At 39.9% G+C, this 20,880-nt stretch overlaps 1 protein-coding gene and 1 pseudogene across 2 annotated transcripts in view; one reads left to right on the plus strand and one right to left on the minus strand.

Annotated features, from left to right (window-relative positions):
- The window catches only part of LOC148477034 (ADAMTS-like protein 1), a 372,270-nt gene that overhangs the window by 169,387 nt on the left and 182,003 nt on the right, over positions 1 to 20,880 (plus strand). For both annotated transcript variants that reach the window (XM_088457315.1, XM_088457316.1), the window contains exon 5: positions 4,516 to 4,642. In XM_088457315.1, coding sequence (XP_088313441.1) covers positions 4,516 to 4,642 — 127 coding nt within the window. The remainder of the gene's footprint in view (positions 1 to 4,515; positions 4,643 to 20,880) is intronic.
- On the minus strand, positions 8,718 to 8,836 carry LOC148477035 (5S ribosomal RNA; annotated as a pseudogene).

Raw genomic sequence — 20,880 nt, forward strand, 5'->3', positions numbered from 1 at the left:
AAAGAGCGATTGGTTAATTTGAATAGCCACCTCTTTTTTCTGAACGAACGACCGTAAATAGCGTCCGGCTCTGAATGAGGTCCATAGATTGTAAGCTCCACTGGGGCAGGGTCTGATGTGAATGGCGAAATCTTCTCTGTAAAGCACTGCAAAATATGTGTGCGCTATATAAATAACTGGTAATGAATAATAAATTCATTGTAATTATCGTGTTCCATTCTCATTACTATTTCAGTTTAAAAGGTTTCAGTTGAAACTTTATAATTACTAGAGTACTCGTTTCACTATTTTCTTGCAGATAATCTATTTAGATGTATACTATGCACTATCCTGCAGTCAGCAGGATGCCCCCCATCACATTGGGGACTAATTGGGATGCTACAGTAAAGACTTTTTTATGAGCCATACTGTAGTTAAATAGGTACACGACACGAACTGCCATTCTATGTCAGTGATTCCTGTGGGATTATTAACATGATTAAAATAAAATAGTCGGCTTAGTGCCCTGTTTGCTATCACATTTGGGACTCCCTTCATTCGTTTAGATTTTTCCTTTCTCCTAATGCACTGTTCACTCTTATTTGGCTGTTATAGAACTCAGGAAAGTAAACAGACATTGGGTCTACCTTTCATTTTAAATTTATGTCATGTTAAGTTTTTAAATACATTGGTTTACTTACACAGAATAATGTTCATGCTTTATATTATGCAGTTAGACAGTGCAAAAAAAGTAATTTAAATTACTGGAAAAGTTACATTTGAGACTGGCGTGACCTTAAAGGCTCTGCACCGCCCGCAAAATCCTGAATGCCTTCACATATGGTCTTTCTCTACTAGAGCTCATTTTAATATCCTGTCTGCAAAACTAAATCTCATTTTAGCAGTTCTGGCACTTAGTCCTACACATAATAATTGTCACTATCTCGCTGTGCACAAGGTACTGAATGTCCCACTTCACCAAAGTTGATTTGTAATCCTGAGATAATTAAATCTTCCACAAAAGATACCACCGTAACACATACATCCATGTGCAGCATTATAACGCAGGTACAATGAGCTGCATGAATACAGTATTTCTGGTAAATCTGGTGTGTGTAAAACATCTTAAATTAGCATGTTTAATTATGGTATTAATCTTTAATGGGATTACATCAATGAAAGTCACCAGATACACTTCAAAGGCCACATGGGTGGCCCTCTAGTGTTCAAAAGGGCTGCACATTATCCTCACTCTGTCAGGGATGGGGAACCTCAGGCCCCGGGGCCGTATAAAGGCCCCCGGAATCATTTGGTCTGGCCCTCCTGAGCTTTTTTCAGATAGCCTCTTCTGGATAGCAGGGTACCTAGAATGGCACCCTGCAGCCAGAAATTATGCAGCAGTGCCACCTGGAGCGTCCTTAGGATGCTGCAGACGGTGATACCGCTGCCCTTACAGCTCCCCAGAGCATCCTGTGGATGCTCTGGGCATTGCTGTAATCACTGGCAATTGTGCCCCCGCCCCCGGGTAACAACATACAGAGGGGGCATGGCATGCACCAGGCCCACGAATAATGTTATATATATCAAAATGGCCCTCTGCAGAAAAAAGGTTCCCCACCCCTGCTCTAAGTAATTAATTTAATAAAAGAAAGAGATGGATTTATAATATACCAGCAGGTGTTTTAATGTAAGATAAATAAGTATTACAAATTATACCAAACAAGTCTCACAATTCATAGTGATTTCTGGATTTCTGGGGGGACCAGTTTTCCACCAGCTTCTGATAGTCAGGGCATGTGTTGCTGGAACAGTCACAACAATATTATAGTTCTACAGATTAGTTCCTATCCTTTAACCTGTTATACTTCAATTTTTTTATATACCTCATGTTCCAGAATGTCTTCATAAGTGGAACCTATAATAGACACAAATAACTTTACAGCAAGCTGGTGCATAACAGGGTCCAGTGAAATATTCCTTCCCTCAGTTTATTTAAGTAAGCAGCAATCATATATCTTTTTTCCAAGTGGAAAGAGGGAAATCATGTGGTTCAAACTTTTTGCCTCTTTTTCTCCGAGGACAGACATAAAGCAGTAAGTAGGGCTGGGCATGGTGAGGCATTAAGATCTTTGAGTCCTATTGGGAGCAAAGTGCTATATAAATAACTTTAATATCACAATGATAAAAGTATAGGTGATGCATAAGCATGAAGGAGCAAGGGGTACATGTGAAGGCCTGGCGAGCTGAATGTTGGCCAGCACTGATTCATATCATATTGTTTTGTAGTTTTGACAAAGTTAGGCATTTTTTCTAACATGCTATTTTTGGGGGAATTCCAGAAAGTAAGGTTTGTAAATATAGCAAATATGCATAAACCCATTAAAGTAATTACCATGCTCATGACTGTCTAAACCATCTAAGAGGGTAATGAACCAATATAGTTATGTTAATTTGGGCTTCCCACCTGTCTGGGATTCATCCGGGCAGTCCGGAAATCAGCAATGATGTCTGAAGGCTGCATATTCCCAGATGGGCAGTATAAAGTAAATACCATGAGTCTGGACTGTCTGCTTGCAGCATATAAGGGCAAGATGAACTCTGGCATATTAGGAGCTCAGGCAATGGGTTGGAGTGCTGGGAATGAGGGAGTTCTGGCATATAAAGGGGAATGAGGTTGTCCTTGGAAGACATATACGGGCATAAAGTGTCTGGCATGTAAATGAGCATGAGGGGAGTCTGTGCGGACATATAAGGGCATAAAGGGGCTCTGGGTAGATAGATAAGAATATGAGGGGCTCTGTGTTGACATACAAATGTGTATGCCACATATCATTTTAATCAGCATAAGCTGCTTGTGTGTCCTATTCACATCGCTTTGCAAATACATTGTAAGGGAAAAAGATGCATGAAAAGATGCTCAGCGCTAGCAAAGGGCTGTTTAGAAGGAGTCTCGATGTATGTGGATACATCTGTATAAGGGAATGTGGGGACTCCAAGCAAACATAAGGGTTTCAGGGGGCTCTGTACAGGCATATAAGGGCATGAGTAGGTTCTGAACAGACATATAAGGGCATAAAAGGGCTCTGGCATATAAATGAGCATGAGGGTACTCTGGGTAGACATAAGAGCATGAGGGGGCTCTAGCATATAAAGGGGCATGTTGGGGTTCTGTGCTGACATATAAGGGAATGTGGGGACCCTGGGCAGACTTGTGGGCATCAGGGGGCTCTGTACAGACATATAAGAGCAAGAGGAGGCTTTGAACAGATATATAAGGTTAAAAGGATGATCTGGGCATATATTTAAGGGCATGAGGAAAGTTAGCATATAAAGAAGCAGTGCTTTGCTGTCTTGGGCAGCATGGACCTCTGGCCCATAAAGGGTGTGATCTAGCTTATAAAGGGGCATGTTTGGGTTCTGTCCTGACATATTAGGGAATAAGGGGACTCAGGGCAGACATATAAGGACATGACGGGCCTCTGGCATTTAAAGTAGCATGAGGGTGCTATGGCCAGAAATATAATGGCATGGGGGGCTCCGGTCAGACATATAAGGACCTGAGGAATTCTGGCATATTATGGGGCTCTGACTTATAACGGGTGTGCTTCAGCATACAAAGAGACATGATGGGGCTCTGGGCTGACATATAAGGGAATGAGGGGGCTTTGGACAGACTTATAAGGGTGTGGGGTGCTCTGGGTAGACATATAAGGACATGAGGCTTAAATGAATATGGGAGTGCTCTGGGCACACATATAAAGGCATGACAGGGCTCTGGTCTGACATATAAGGGCATGAGGGGGGCTCTGATGCAATTTTTGTACTTCTACATAATTGGGGAGACATTGGGGCTGATGGTGTAGGTAGTGTAGGCACCCACATGGCACCGGCCACACCCATACAGACCTGGTCACAACTTCTCTTCTTCTCACAATAGGCCCATTATAATTTTTAGCCCCATACCCATGTTGCCTTTAATCCAGCCCTGTCTGATCATGCCTCCTGGTTACACCCTATATTCGGGAATTTGAAATTAAAAATGTGGTAAAGCTAATCACATGACATATCAATGCTTCTACAACTAGAGTAATCAGAATGTTGAGTTGAGAGTATTTAGCACCAACGCTAAGTTTCCAGTAGCCACTTGATTTAAGTACTGTGAGACCGAGCCTCATACAATTATTGTCCACTGTGCGTGCACAACTGTATGATTTATGTATTCATTTCTTTGTATGCATTCATTTCTGTTTACTGTAGACTGTTTTTGCATTAAAAAAATATTTCCCAGGAAGTCAATGAAGTAAGACCTGTGATTTCCCATAAAATCAGACAATGTGTTTTATTTGATCTGGCAAAAGCATTTGCTCAAGTACAGGCCTTGATTCAGTGTCCTTTCATAGATGAGGCTTTCTGTTTGAGTCAAGCATGTTACTACTTGGTTCGTGCCATGGTCTACAGGTCTCTGGTGACAGTAATTATCAGCACCATAAAACAAAGGAGTGAACTGAAGCATTACATCTTTCTTTTTCTTGACAGATTGTTGGTTGTGACCACCAGCTAGGAAGCACTGCAAAGGAGGATAATTGTGGAGTTTGCAATGGAGAAGGGTCAACCTGCCGTTTGGTTCGAGGACAGTACAAATCACAGCTCTCTGCGAACAAGTGTAAGTTGCTTATAAACATACTGCTCACTTGATTTATTATCTAAAAGTGCACTGAAGACCAGCCACCTTATTTGCAGCAGCATATCAGGAGCAATTTTATTAAGAGTTAATTTATTAAGCTGAGAAAAGCCCCTTTCTCAAGTGGTTTCAGCAGAGAAAAAGCTTTCCTCAACTTTTCTCAATTTATCAAAAGATTAATACCTTGTCACACCAAGGTACAGGAAACAATTCAATATTGCTCCGATTGCAGACAGTTTCTCTGAAAAGCAGCTGACCCAGGAGCCGTAACAGTGCACCTTTCACAGCTAATGAGCACAGGGAGGGCCAGAGGCAAAGAGATCCATTAGGAAGGAGCGGACCTGAAGATGGCATCAGTTCCCACAATTGATAAAGGTTGATAAATACTAGGTGGCCACATTGGACCACTTATGGTGAATGGGCCCATTACTTAAAACATGCAGAAACTAGTGTTTCCGCAAGTGTAATGGCCAATTTCAGCTTAGTGAATAGACCCCTTTGTCACTTAATAAAACAGTGAGATAGAAGAAAAATAATTAGTCGACAGATTTAAAGTTTGGACATATTTTGAAACATAGTCATCTCTTTATTTGATAAATAGACCAGTTTGTTTATATACTTCATATTTAACACTAATCCCCAAATGTAATGGGGTGAGAGTTTAGAAAATGTGAGAGTTTAGCAGTAAACTCTCACATTGTTTGAGTTTTATCTGTTTAAAATGGGAAAACATCTGGATGAGGATTTAAATTGTGAGTTTTTTTAGTCTAAAATCATACGAGTTTGCATGTTCTCTTACATTGGCAGAGTTTAAAAAGTGTGAGAGTTTACTGCTAAACACTCACATTTTCTAAACTCTCACCCGATTGCATTTGGCCCCAAATGTATGCTTTGTAGTTCCTCGTGCAACATCAGCCCATTACTACTCTATTGATCAGTGTATTAGGTATAACATAGGGGTGTGGATTAACAGATAGACAGTAAAAAAAGATCTACAGTGTCTAGATAGACACCAGGGGCCAAATGTAATAGGTAGTCTGTTTTGGTAAATTGCGAGTTTGGTGCTAAATTCGCAATTTTTCACAACTCTCCAATGTAATAGGGTGTCTGTTCACTAAAACTCGCATTTTTCAGAGTTACTAAAACTCTCCATTCTCAAACTCGCATCCAGATGTTTTCACATTGAAAACAATCAACTCGCCCAATGTAATAGGGTGTCTGTTTCAGACTCGCAAAAAAAAGATTACCAAAAGTCCCCAAATAATAGACCTGCTTAAGGCTAGCGAGTACATCCTGAGCAGGTCAGATTAACACAGAAACATGCACATATTCATGAGATATGTACATGTTTCTGTGTGTACTTATGTTAAATGTTATAAAATAAAAAAAATGACGTGCACCCCCTCCCCAAAAGCATAACCAGCCCCATGCTTTATAAAGCCTGTTCTGGTTCTAAAAATATAGGGGCCAAAATGCGTAGATTAAGAACCAGCACAGGGCTTTGTTGAGCTGGTCCTGGTTCTGGAAAATCAGGGGACAAAACGAGTAGGGGTCCCCTGAAAATTCCAGAACCAGCACCGAACTCTTTCTAGCAGGGGGATAATACCACAGCCAGGGAAAACCTTTCACCGGTTTCCCCGGCCAAAGCATTATCCCTGACTGCTAGTCAGTCCAGGCCGGGGATCCCTGGGGAGTTGGGTACCCCCCCAATAAAGGGGTACCCCTCTCCAGGGCACCCCAGGCCTAGACTGATAGCCCAGGGCTATCCCCGGCACCCTAGGGCGGTGGGTGCCGGGTTGATAGTGTAAAGTGTAAAATTAAATTTACCATATTGTCTTTATTTGTAGAACCACAAGTACCAGCAAGCCTCCCCTGCATGCTGGTATTTGGAGAACCACAAATTCCAGCATGCGGGGCATTAGGGGCCCGCTGGCACTTGTAGTTCCACAACTAAAGAAATACGTAAATAAACAAACTTACACCGTGAAAGTATAATTTTAATAAAACATACATGCACACTCACACTCACACATACTCACCTATTATACGAAGTAATCCATAGGGGTGTACCTGAAAAAAAAATCCATACTCACCTCTCCTATGCGTAGATCACGTCCTCTTCTGCAATTAGGCAATCCAGGGGTTAAAATAAAAAAACGCTAAAAACCCGATCCATGCGGACTGAGCAAAGGTATGTGTGTCGCAAAGGTCGCGACATTGTATCATTGATGTAACCACAAGATTAACATCAATTAATCTTGCGGTTACTATGTAGCGGCTCCCATCATAGACGGCTATGGGGATTTCTCACCATAGACGTCTATGGGAGACAGAGGCTGGCCGCATTCAGCTAATCAGGGAGCTGCTCCGATGGAGATGCTCCCTGATTGGCTGGCGGCCCCTGCACTGACGGGGCACACGTGTGCCCCGGTCATTTACGCGGAGCAAAGTTATGTGTACACACATACCTTTGCTCGGTCCGCATGGATCGGGTTTTTAGCGTTTTTTATTTACCCCTATGGATTATTTCGGATACTAGGTGAGTATGTGTGAGTGTGAGTGTGCATGTATGTTTTATTAAAATTATACTTTCACGGTGTAAGTTTGTTTATTTACGTATTTCTTTAGTTGTGGAACTACAAGTGCCAGCGGCCCGTAATGCCCCGCATGCTGGTATTTGTGGTTCTCCAAATACCAGCATGCAGGGGAGGCTTGCTGGTACTTGTGGTTCTACAAATAAAGACAATATGGTAAATTAAATTTTACACTTTACACTATCAACCCGGCACCCACCGCCCTAGGGTGCCGGGGATAGCCCCGGGCTATCAGTCTAGGCCTGGGGTGCCCTGGAGAGGGGTACCCCTTTATTGGGGGGGTACCCAACTCCCCAGGGATCCCCGGCCTGGACTGACTAGCAGTCAGGGATAATGCTTTGGCCGGGGAAACCGGTGAAAGGTTTTCCCTGGCTGTGGCATTATGCCCCTGCTAGAAAGAGTTTGGTGCTGGTTCTGGAATTTTCAGGGGACCCCTACTCGTTTTGTCCCCTGATTTTCCAGAACCAGGACCAGCTCAACAAAGCCCTGTGTTGGTTCTTAATATACAGGGGCCCCCCACGCATTTTGGCCCCTGTATTTTTAGAACCAGAACAGGCTTTATAAAGCCCGGTGCTGGTTATGCTTTTGGGGAGGGGGTGCACGTTTTGTTTTTTTTAACACACACAGAAGCCATCACGGATCTCACTGATCTGTGATGGCTTCTCTTAAACTCGCACCTTTTAATGCTACTCGCATTAAAAGGTGTCAGTTTACATAGTCCTAAACTCGCCTGCACTCGCAAATGCAGTAGCCTCGAGCTGAAAAGTTCGCAGGCTATTGAATTTGCGAGTTTCAGTACAAACTCGTACTTTTTAAAAGTGCAAGAAAGTGCGAGTTTGTACTGTTACTAAAACTGACTACCTATTACATTTGGCCCCAGATGTTAGACAGTCAATAGGTCGACTGGGACAAAAAATTGACAGGGACAAAAGGTTGACACACTAAATGTTGACAGGTACAAATGGTCTGAAAAGGCAAGGGAGATTCCGCACAGAACTCTGGAAATAATTTTAGAATTAGTTATTATTATTAACCAAACATTATACATTACTGACTATCCCACATTGCATAGTGTTGGTGGTGCTCCCACAGCCTAATTCAATAGAACGACTAGTAAGAAAAAAGTAAGGCTATTTGTTGGGGCACACTTAGATGAAAAATTCATATAGTAAGTTAAAATATAACTTTTATTACATATACATAAAATAAAGAGGTAACCATATGCAAAATAAGGGAATTTTTTGGTTTGAAATTTCTTAATATAATTAGAAATAACTTTGGATGTTGAAATCAAACACCAACAGATATGTGGTGAAAATATTAAAACAATTTCTGCATTCCACTATATACGCTTGAAATGAGTATCCGTGATTCTATATTAGTAGAGAGTTCTCTGTTATTTAACATAAGTATGTTTATTGTACCATGTGCCGTCCTATGGTATGTATCAAGCAGTGAAAATTAGCCTACAGCACCTGGTCTTCCTAGGTGGTCTCCCATACAAGTACTGGCCAGGCCTATTACTGTATCGCTTCCAAGATCAGACGAGTTTGGGCATAATCAGTAAAGTATGGCTGTAGATAACCACCGCAGATATATGGATTGCCCTTTGCACATGGTACAGGCATGTATGTATAAATGTAGGACTATCACTTATAGAGAAGTCCAATTATTAAAACGCAGATTTAAAAAAAAGTAATGCATAGGCACACTTTAATTGTGGAGGCATAATCATGTTATTTATACATATACATATATGGGTGTGAGCATACAATGATAATACCATCACTCTGTGTAGAAGTCACTATAAATTGATATGTCCCAAATCAATTGATATCCACACTCAAGTCAAATAATGTTTCACATTATAATCAGTTGATAAACGGTATCTCTGCTTGATACATACCATAGGACGGCACATGGTACAATAAGCATAATTATGTTAAATAACAGGGAACTCTCTACTAATATAGAATCACGGATACCCATTTCAAGTGTGCATAGTGGAATGTAGAAATTGTTTTAATATTTTCGTCACATATCTGTTGGTGTTTGATTTCAACATCCAAAGCTATTTCTAATTATATATTAAGAAATTTCAAACCAAAAAATTCCCTTATTTTGCATATGGTTACCTCTTTATTTTATGTATATGTAATAAAAGTTATATTTTAACTTACTATATGAATTGTCATCTAAGTGTGCACAAATAGTCTTACTTTTTTTCTTACTAGGTACAAATGGTCGACAGGGTCAAAAGGTCGCCGCAAAAATTGTCGACACGTTTTTTAGTTTGTTTGTTTTCTAGTCATAATCTTCACCCTAACCCTCCCCTTGGTGCAGAACCCTAACCCTCCTTCCTGGTTCCTATCCCTAAACGTCGGGGTAGGTGCCTGACCCTAACTGTCCCTTCTAGTGCCTAACCCTAACCATTGGGGTAACTGCCTAACCCTAATCCTTAAAAACAAAAAAATCATGCGTCGGACATTTTTTTATATCGACATTTTGACCAGGTCAACCTTTTTACATGTCAACCTTTAGTGTGTTGACCTTTTGCCCCTGTCGACCTTTTGTCCCAGTCGACCTATTGACTGTCTAACATCTGGTGTCTATCTAGACATTGTCGACCTTTTTACTGTCTATCTATAGTCTGGAACCCATAGCATAGTATACACATTGTGATAGGGAGGCACTGATGCACAAGCACAATTTTTTTTACTTGTGTATACATATGCTCATTAAGCAGTGGATAACACATTTTACATGTACACTAATGAGCTGATGTACATTTAGGACCCTAGTAACAGAAATAGGACATTTCTAGTGTCACATGCTCTCACTGTTAGCCATTATTATGGGGTGGTAGTTAATGATGATGATATGTTGCATTGGTTCCCTGCTGGGTAGTTTTATTGTCTATTGCTGATGTCTGAATTCTCAACAAATGCTCTAAAATAGAACAGCATGACTGCTTTGCCACTTTTTAAGTAACTTGGGTAGACTTCAATTTTCACTCTTTTATGGGTTGTGTTTTATCCATTATAATGAAAGTTGATGTATGTATCCATCTGGCTGCACTTGTGCTCCAATGCAGCTTATATTTTGCTAAAGTGTGACTGAGGAAAACTATTGCCATCTACGGTGTGTTTAGCCACAAATAATTTTCCTAGAAGTCTTTCCAAGACATCACTTTCAATCATGGACCTCACATCTGTTTGCATTCCCACAAGCATTGCATCATTGTGAATGCTTACCGTACCCCGAGGTTACTGTACTTACAGTTTGTATTTCATTCTGGTGTAGTATAATAACTTGCTAATGTTTTCTGATATGTTTCTGAATGCATCATTACAATGATTACAATTGTATAAGCAATTAGCACAATATCAGATAAATTAGAAAATTTCTCAGTGACAATAATAACTTTTATAGCTATGACCTGTTTCATATCAGCGAGTAATAACATAAATGACTATGGGGTCTATGTACTAAGCCTTAAGGTGCCCACACACATAGCGACATTTTACACGATTTGGCCGATTTCGACAAATCGTGACGACGAATTGGGTAAAAAAAGTACAAATCGTGAGTTTATACTCACAAGCACGATGCTGATGCGCGTCCCCGCTCGTCGTACATCGCATCTTCTGATCTGCCGTGCTGTAGGGCAGATTAGCCAATCTGGGTTACAATGCACTGGCTGCAAGATAGATCTTTAGTCAGATTGGACATTTTTAACTCCAAATCGTGATCACGACGGCAAGGGAGCTCCCGTGAAAGTTCATGAGGAAATTGGCCATAAAATCGTATCGTGAGGACATCGGTATGTGTGTGGGCACCTTTAGAGAGATAAAGTACCAACCGATCAGCTCCTAACTGTCACTTTACAGGCTGTGTTTGAAAAATTACAGGAGCTGATTGGTTAGTACTTTATTTCTATCCACTTTATCTCTCTCCAAGGCTTAGTACATAGACCCCTATATCTTTTGGGTATCTGACATGTGTTTATATACTTAAATTGGCATCATATATTGACCAGTCTCTTATTTTGTCCTCTGATTGAATTAACTCACTAGAGTGTATTTCTTGATTCAAAGCTATTGTACATTTAGATAAAGCATTTGAATATTTCCATCCTATTACACAGTCCAGTAATCTCATGTGAATAAGCACCAGTAATTATACATATTTCATAAAAGGCTATCAAATAGCTGGACACCTCACCTACTGGTTGAAGATCACGAGCCCCATTTTTTAAGCAGTGCTAAAGGCTTCACATTCTTGTGCTCCCAATAGCCGGATCGGAAGGGCAGGCAGCGGTAAACGTCAACACAATCTGAGAAATTTAAGCCAAGAAATGTTTTAATATGTGCATTCATTTCCCAGGACTCCCATCAGTGGCAGGGTTTGCTTTCCTTTCTATCAGCAATTGTATAGAATTCTTTGAAATTGTAAATATTTGTGGGATGCAATTGTGACTATGCTGCATGCCAGTTTCATGCTTCAGTTGCTCTCAAACAGCCACTTCAGCCTGTTTGAAGGACATTCAGAAAATGTTTTCCAGTACCGCTCAGTGCCAGAGCCACAGGAACATTCCTAGTTCCCTTCAGCGCCTTTTGTCTCCACTTGTTACTGTGGGTTTTTTTTATACATTGTAATGTAACACAAAGAAACTTCACTTACTTCTCAAATGAAAGCTATAGAGTAATAGAAAATGTATTTACTAGATTGTGAAGGCATCACTCATTCATTCAGTGTTCTTCTTACCACGAATAAGTCATCTGGAGAGGAGCTCAGAGGCTATGAATTATGTAATAGGTAAACTATTATAATATAATAATAGAAAATAGAATTTGACGGCAGATAAGAACCACTTAGCCCATCTAGTCTTCCCCTTTTCATTTATCCTTTTGGCAACTTCAACCCTATTTGCTCCTTAGGTCTCTCTTAAGGATATTCTTATGCCTATCCCAAGTGTGTTTAAATTGTTCCACTGTTTTAGCTTCAACCACCTCTGATGGGAGGCTATTCCACTTATCCACTACCCTTTCTGTGAAGTAATTTTTTCTCAAATTTCCTCTGAGCCTACCTCCCTCCATATTCAGTGCATGTCCTCGTGTTCTTGTACAATCTTCCTTTGAAGAATGCTTCCCTTCTGTACCTTGTTGAAACCCTTGATGTATTTGAAAGTTTCTATCATGTCCCCCCTTTCCCTTCTCTGCTCCAAACTATACATATTAAGATCTTTTAGTCTCTCCGGGTAAGTCCAGTGCTGTAGGCCATGCACCAGTTTAGTTGCCCTTCTTTGTGCAGTCGCTAATGTATCTATATCCTTCTGGAGATATGGCCTCCAGAACTAAACACAGTATTCTAGATGAGGCCGTACCAAAGACCTATATAGGGGTATTATTACTTCTTTTTTCCTATTACTAATTCCTCTCCCTATCCAATTAAGCATCTGACTTGCCTTCCTCAAAGCTTTGGTGCATTGCTTACCTGCCTTCAAGTCATCTGAAATGATGACTCCTAAATCCCTTTCCTACTCTGTATTTTCCCTTATAGTGTCTTTGATGCTATATTTAGCCTTTGGGTTATAGAGATCTAACTGCATGATTTTGCATTTTTTTTTACATTAAACTGTAGTTGCCATGTTCTTGTATTTACCCTGTTGCACACTTTTGTGTCATCTGCAAAAAGGCATAGTTTCCCTTCAATACCATTTGCAATATTACCAACATAGATATTAAAAGCACTGGCCCAAGTACAGAGACCTGGGGTACTCCACTGGTAACCTTTCCCTCCTGTGAATACACTCCATTTACTACAACTCTGTTTCCTATTCTGCAACCAAGATCTTATCCATTCAACAGTCATAAGGGTAAATTTACTAAAGTGAGAGTTTTCAGAAGTGAAGATGTTTCCCACAGCAACCAATCAGATTCTTAACATTTAACTAGCAGCTTCTAGAAGATAATAGCTAGAATCTAATTGGTTGCTATGGGCAACATCTCCACTTCTAAAAACTCTCACTTTAGTAAATTTACCCCATAGAATCCAATCCCAAGCTTTCCAGTTTGTTTATCATTCTGCGATGCGGGAATGTGTCAAAAGCCTTACTAAAGTCTAGATAAACTACATCTACGGCCCCCACTTGATCTATTACTTTTGTCACCCAGTCAAAAAAGTCAATAATATTTGTTTGGCCCGAGTAAATCCATGCTGTTTGGGATCCTGCAAATTGTTGGATTTGAGATATTCCACAACTCTTTCTTTTAATAGCGTTTCCATTATTTTTTCCACTACTGATGTAAGGCTTACTAGTCTGTAGTTACTTGCTTCTTATTTGCTTCCACTTTTGTACAGTGGTATTACATTTGCTGTTTTCCAGTCCTCTAGAATCACTCTTGATACTAGCGACTGGTTAAATAATTCTATTAATGGTGTTACCAGGGGATATAGTCGGCATCGGTCTGAATACTGGCACCAAAATCCCAACAGGTCGGCATCCTGGCATCAGTGTCCCATCCGCCGGCATCCCGAAGGTAAGTATCGGGGTGTTAGGGGGAGGTTAGGGTGTGGGGTTAGGGTTAGGCAGCGGGGAGGGGGTGTTAGGTTTAGGGTACGGGGAGGGGGAGGTTAGGTTTAGGTACTAGGGGTGAGGTTAGGTTTAGGCATCAGGGAGGGGGTGTTAGGTTTAGGCTGTGGAGAGGGGGAGGTTAGGCTTACGCACTAGGGGGGAAGTTTATGGTTAGGTACCAGGGAGAGAGGGTTAAAGTTAGGATAGGGTTTAGAAAAACACCTATTGGTGTCAGGATTCTGGCTGTCGGGATGGCGATGTCAGTATTCTGACCAGCGGCATCCCGACAGCCAGGATTTCATACCCAACCCGTTACCAGAACCCCTTCAAGCTCTTTTAGTATCCTTGGATGTATCCCATACGGCCCCATTGATTTATCCACTTTCAGTTTTTAGAGTTCTGTTAGGACACTCTCCTCTGTAAATGTACTTTCATGTACCTCATTTTTATGAATGCCTCTGCAACTTAACTGTGGTCCCTTAACCTCTGCTTCTGTAGTGAATACCGAACAAAAATAATTATTTAGATGATCTGCTATTTCTTTGTCTCTCTCGATCATGTACTTACTCTCTGCCTTAAATCTTATTATTCCTCCATTTGACTTCTCCCTTTCACTTATATACTTAAGAAAAGTTTTGCCCCCTTTATCTACTGACTGGGCCATTTTCTCCTCGGCTTCTGCCTTTGGGCACGCCTAATCACCTTCTTAGCCTCTTTCCTTCTGGCAAGATACACCTTTATGTCGTTATTATTTTGAGTCTGCTTATATTTCCTAAAAGCCATCTTTTTTGCTTTCACACTAGTTGATACCTCTTTTGTAAACCACACTGGCTTCCTATTCCTGGTGCTTTTCCTAACCCTTTTATTACAACGGTCTGTAGCCTTTAGTATTGCATTTTTTATTATTTCCCACCTTTCCTGAACTCCTTCCAAGTTCCTCCAATCTGCTACTGACTCAGTAACAAGTCTCTTCATCTCTGTAATGTCAGCCTTCCTAAAATCTAACACTTTTGTTTTTGTATGGCATGAATTTGAACTTGGTGATCACTGGATCATAGCTTCTCACCCACATTTATATCTGATATTCTGTCACAATTTGTGAGTATCAAGTCCAGAATAGCATTTTTGCGAGTGGGCTCACTCACCAATTGTTTGAGAGATGCTCCCTGAAGGGAATTTAGAAAGTCGCCACTTCTACAGGAATTTGCAGCAGATACCTCTCAGTTTACATCAGGTAAATTAAAGTCTCCCATGATTATGACCTCTCCTTTTAAAGCCATCCTAGTAATGTCCTGCAATAGGTACCTATCCAGTTCCCGTCCCTGTCCAGGGGGTCTATAGGTCACCCCAGTGCGAATTATGTCCTTGTCCCCCATTTCTGTAGTCACACAAAGGGCCTCAATTTTTTCTTCAATGTTTTGTATTATAGTAGCATAAGAGCTGATTTCTGAATGTCCATCTATAAGCAGTTTGTTGACACACATTGGACATACTCTGTTTTACATGTCAGCGCCAAACAAACCGGTCTCACGTGTCCATCTTGTTGGTTTAACATGGAAAACTTTTATCCATTACAGTGAGTTTAGATCTCTACTACAGAAGTTGAGTAAAGCAAATTGCTTGTGATGTGATTGCAAATGAAAATGTACAAATTATAGTTAATCAAAATGTTGCCAAGTTATATTTTCAGAAGCAGTTAAAGAAAAAGTAGAGAATTCCTGAATTCTCAATTTAATTTAAGGTTTAGCCCAAATAAAATAATTGTCAGAATATTACCCTACATTTTAATATTTCTTTTTTCAAAACTGAATTCTGTTTTTAACGCGGATGGTCAAAGTATTAGTCACTCCCGTTGTTCAGGTCAGGCAGTTCTGACCTGTAGACTGTTTTAAATATGCATCCTAGTATTTGGTACAATTGTGACCTCTCTTTAATAGGGATGGGTTGTTTACTGTGTAAATCCTCATATTATAGATGTAATTCATACGAAAATATAAATTAGATTTTATATATACTGTATATATCAGGTTTGTCGACTTTCTGGCTGCACCCTCCGAGGTCGTCGTTGCAGCGGTATGGTGGCGGCAGTTGTGGGTGGTGTGAGGGTTTGGTGGCGCGATTGCATCATTGCGGCCCCGTTCCCGCTATACGATGCCGGGATATCTGGCTTTGTAAAGCAGGGGGCATGGCTACGATGACGTGATTCACAGCAAATCTTTGGTATGTAGCTCTTATTTGTGTGGTATGACACAGCAGGCTATTACTTAATACTGTATTTAGGCGCAGATATATTAACCTCTGGTGAGAAAACAAATAAAAAATATAAAAATACATAAAATATATAAACAAAACATAATTGCTTTAAAATTTTGCCCATTGAAAAATAAACTTTAAGAAATAAAGTGTTTTTCCTTTAATTATGTACTGCTATTGCCATCCACAGAGGTGGTCTTTGTTAAGTACTGTAAGAGAAAACCTGGTTTCACCAAATATAGCACATTTCTATGTTTAATAAATAGGGCCCTTAGAGAGGTAATTGCACAGACCCCAGCACTTCCTGTGGTATAAATAGTATGACAGTAGGATGTTTTTCTGCATTAACACATTATTGAAAACCTTTAACAAGAACACTTATATACACTTGTAGAAAGTAGTTTAAATATGGCAGAGCTTATCATTCATCATTTTAATTCACACAAAGTGGTTGGGTACCAAGCGTATGTAAATGCATAAAATCTCATTTGCCATTTATTTTACTCAATTTGTTAAAGCCATTCTTAAACAATGAACATTCAGATGCCAAGCTTTTGATAGGAACCGTAAACTATTTTAATACCTCAAGTATAAACAGTCCATGTATAAATGGTGCATATTAGTAAGTCTTTCAGTTCACCTTTTTTTTAAATAAACACTGCACTCAACAGTGTATTTCTAATTATACAACAAAATGAAAGAAATCTTCCAAAACATTTTAGGAGTATTTGGGGGTCACAGTATTATAACATCTAGTGTCCCATGGCCAAATAAGGCTTGTGGAACATCCCAAAAGAACATCACTTTTTTAGATATATAAAATGGTATATATATTAGCCTGTAGAGTTCAGCACTAATACATTCTGTTTGACTGTATGTAATATACAGTATATAATAGGCAATGTAACTTCCTTTCACACAGATGCTAATAAGCTCTGTAATGCATGCTTGGGAGACAGGAGCTGTGTTCCAAGCTAAATAATTAGTGTGAAATTAGCTGACTCATGGTATGGGACCATTATTAAAAAGAATGTATAAACAGTTGCCTGGGTCAGATTAGTAGACATGTACCATAATCTGTGTGTTTGGCAGTGGTGAGATTTTTTTGGGGCGGATCCAGCAGATCTTAGTGAGTGGTCTTAGTGAGTGTAAGTTTAGTAATGGAGATCTTTTAATGACTTCCCTGCAGTGCTCAGAGCTAGCCCCAGATCTACTAGCACCCTGTGCAAGAATTTTTGGCATGCCCCCTAACAGTAACAAAAAAAACCCCCAAACAAACACATATTGGTCCCCACAGGAAAAAAAGAAGACACATTGTACCCCACAGCAAAAAAAACACACACAAATAACAAAAACACCCATTGGTCTATCTGCCACCTTCTTAGTGCTCTTGTAACCAAGGTCGTTGCGCAGGAGGAGACTACTTAAGAAATGAACTGATAGGCACACACGCCACATCTGCGGAGACAAGTCCGGCAGGACAGTATTTTTGTTAAATTGCTGCAATATTATTATTTTTTTAATGCTGGGAGAACTGACAACAAAGAATTAGACTGTCCCATAGCCTACAATGAGGTAACACCCGCATTACGGAGGTTGGTAAATGTGATAGCTTTGCAGCCGCCATAGAAACCTATGGGGGCTGTGGCTGCTGTCATAAATGGAGATATCAGCTGCGGTCCCTCCATTGTACATTGGGGTTGATACTTAATATTTCAGGGTACCCCCAGAAAACACCTGTTATCCCGCAAATATTATTTGATAAATAGGCCCCTAAGGGAGATTTATTTTCTGTTTGGTCAGCCCCTTCTCTGCTGAGGGTTTTCTCACCATTGCGATGTGGCCATTTTCTCAAGTTGGCGCCCGTCGCATTACAACATCAATATCACTGAGTTTTAATACGGTACCCATGCTAATTGTACCTCTTTGTTTTTTGTTGAAATTTGAAGAAAGGGAAAATCAAAAGCAAACCTACAGCAGTGAATGAGGGACCACTTTCTTTATTTGATACCAGATGGGCGAGAAATGGACTTTAGATCTTTAGATCCCCCCCCCCAAATCTGGAACATTTTATTTTGTGGGTATTGTTTCAGACAGATGATCACCAGACAATAACTAGAAGGGGGCACATTGTTTGAAAGACGAAACTCCCCTCTTTCAAGATAGGGTGTCCCCATGTGTGTGCGGCTCAGTGGGGGGTATATAAGACACAATGTGCCCTACCCCCATCTATTAAAAACTATTTATTTTCCATAATGCTGATTGATATTGTCTGGTGATCACCAGACAATATCGATCAGCGCTACAGAAAAAATTGGGTGGAGACTTTTCCCCGTCACTGGACTCCATGATTTTTCTGTAGTTTAGGGTTAATGCCTGGTGATCACACTGATCACAAGGTGGTAAGATTTAATTAGGTCACCTATTTTGAAAGGAGGGATACCACTCTTTGAAACAAGGGGTGCCACACCTTTGTAGGTGCTAGGGTTAAGGAGAGAGAGGAACTTAAATCCCCCCCCCCCATACTTTTAATCATTTTATTTGTTTATTTTTTTTGCAAAACTGACGTCAGCGCGCATGTTTTGAATCTCATATCAATACTCTCCTTCTCGCCCTCCTTAGGTCTACCTGTGACATGTTCCTCGCTTATCTCTGGTAAACATCTTTCACTCCTGCCTACATGGTTTCTTCCATGCTTAAGGAATATCCCACCACTCACAATAAAATCTACAACAGCCTTCCATTCTTTAAATGTTCTTACCATCCATTTCTCCACTCAGAAGGCAGGATATACTAACGGAAAAATGCAGTCGAAACTCTGAAATCCACATTTCCCATGTTACAAGCAAAACTTTCCTTGAGCTTGTACCCATTTAGCTAACAGAAGCCTATTGGCTTATTTTTGCATAAATCCCCAAGAGGGATCCAATAGTTCCCATGTTCACCCACATCTCACGCATGTGCTGGCTGACAACCGTGCATACGCGAAATGCCTACCGGGTCATAAACCCGGAAGTCCTCACACCGCAATGGACAGCTTTTATGGGAAGGCATTAATAAATGCCACTATGCATGCAGCAAGTGGCGGGATGTATTGCATTCAAAATGCGATGCTTGATACATACCACCCTGAATCACGATTGGTTCTCTGCTTTCAGCTTTGCCTTTGTTTTCATGCTTCTATATATTTTGTATAACTTGTGTGACCCTGTATTATGTATGTTCTGTTTTCCCCATTGTACTAATTTGTGGAGCACTGTGGATCCTTTCAAATCTATGATGATGATAATAATAATAATAATATTTTAATATATTCAGTGGTATATGTATATGCAACTGCTGTAGAAAGTATTGACCTCCTTTGGTATGTAAAATAACTTTTTTATAATTTTTTTGCACTTGTGTATTAAGGACGTTGGACTTTAAGCTCCAAGAGGGCAGGGACTTATGTGAACAATTAAATATTATCTGTACAGCACTGCATAATATGGTGGCCAGAAATAAATATAAGACTGCTTCAATATTAGTGAAGCTGCTATAAAAAGTCCCTAAAATGTGCTTTTTTCCTTTGCTGTGAGAGATAAACTTTCGCTCATTAAATAACCTGTTAATAAAATATTGTTTATTGCTGCTACATAAAGCCATCATAACCTCTTACTAAAGAATCAAAATGTTGACATCTCATGTAAATAAGGTTGAAGTGGGGAGTGGGGGGAGGCAGAGATAATTGCTGACCACCAGTATCACTGCCAAGTTTATGAGAGTAACAGAATAAAAATACTTTTACGCTCATGAATAGAATCTTTTCTTTTTTGATGCTGACTTGCTTTGGATTGGATCCCACAGATAAGATCATTATTTATGAGATAAATATACCATCGTAGCGCTTTTTATGGACAGGGAAACCTTTTAAGCTTATATTTTTTTGCTCTTCGCTCGACTTCATCCAACACCGGAAGGAATTAAATGCCCGCTTCACTTTCTCATTGCGTCTAATGTAAACCTTGTGAACTGTTATTTTTATGCTTCCCTAATTTAAGACAAATGCAGGAGTCTGCATGCAGAGGAGAGTGTAAACCGAGGAATATCGTACTTGGAAAAGCACATGAAATCTGCCCTACTCTTAAGCAGAGGAAATCTTTAGGGAGCCTTGTATATAAAAATGTGTATAAAATCTAATTCTCAGAAAGCAAAAGCATTGGCTATTACAGGACTCCTTTGACCTTTCAGTGTCAGAGTGTTTTTTTTTAAAGATGCTTTTAATTATGCTATTTCCTTACCTGATTATAAGATATTCTTACATGTCAGCAAAAAATGAAATGTTTCACCCACAGCTTTGTTTGTGTAAACTGAGTAGGCTGTAGGATTTGGCTGCAAGCTGTATACAGAAGGTGTGTGTATCGCTATCACTATAGTTCTCCTTAATTACCAGTTTGTCTTTACGTTATATCATATTATAGTACGTAATGGTATTAGTTATAGTATTATACTAGTAGCTATAAAAAGACTTCACCTACTTTTGCCAATTTTCATTATCTAACAGTACTTCATGAAGTCAAAATGGATTTATTTGGAAATTCTTACAGAAAACCATAGCTATGTAATATCAAATAAAAAAATGCCAAATATTATTTTCAATTCATTGACAATGCAAAACAGACAATATTTCAAATAAACATTCACTTTTCACCAAAATAAAACTTGGTTTAATAACTTGTCTTCAAAGCAGTGGCGGAACAGTTCTTTCAGCAGTGCGTCGCACTAAACAAAAAAACTTTATTGCACCAGCAGCCGGC

Source organism: Taudactylus pleione, unplaced genomic scaffold, assembly GCF_031769625.1.
Source record: "Taudactylus pleione unplaced genomic scaffold, aTauple2 ptg000757l, whole genome shotgun sequence".
Taxonomy (NCBI): domain Eukaryota; kingdom Metazoa; phylum Chordata; class Amphibia; order Anura; family Myobatrachidae; genus Taudactylus; species Taudactylus pleione.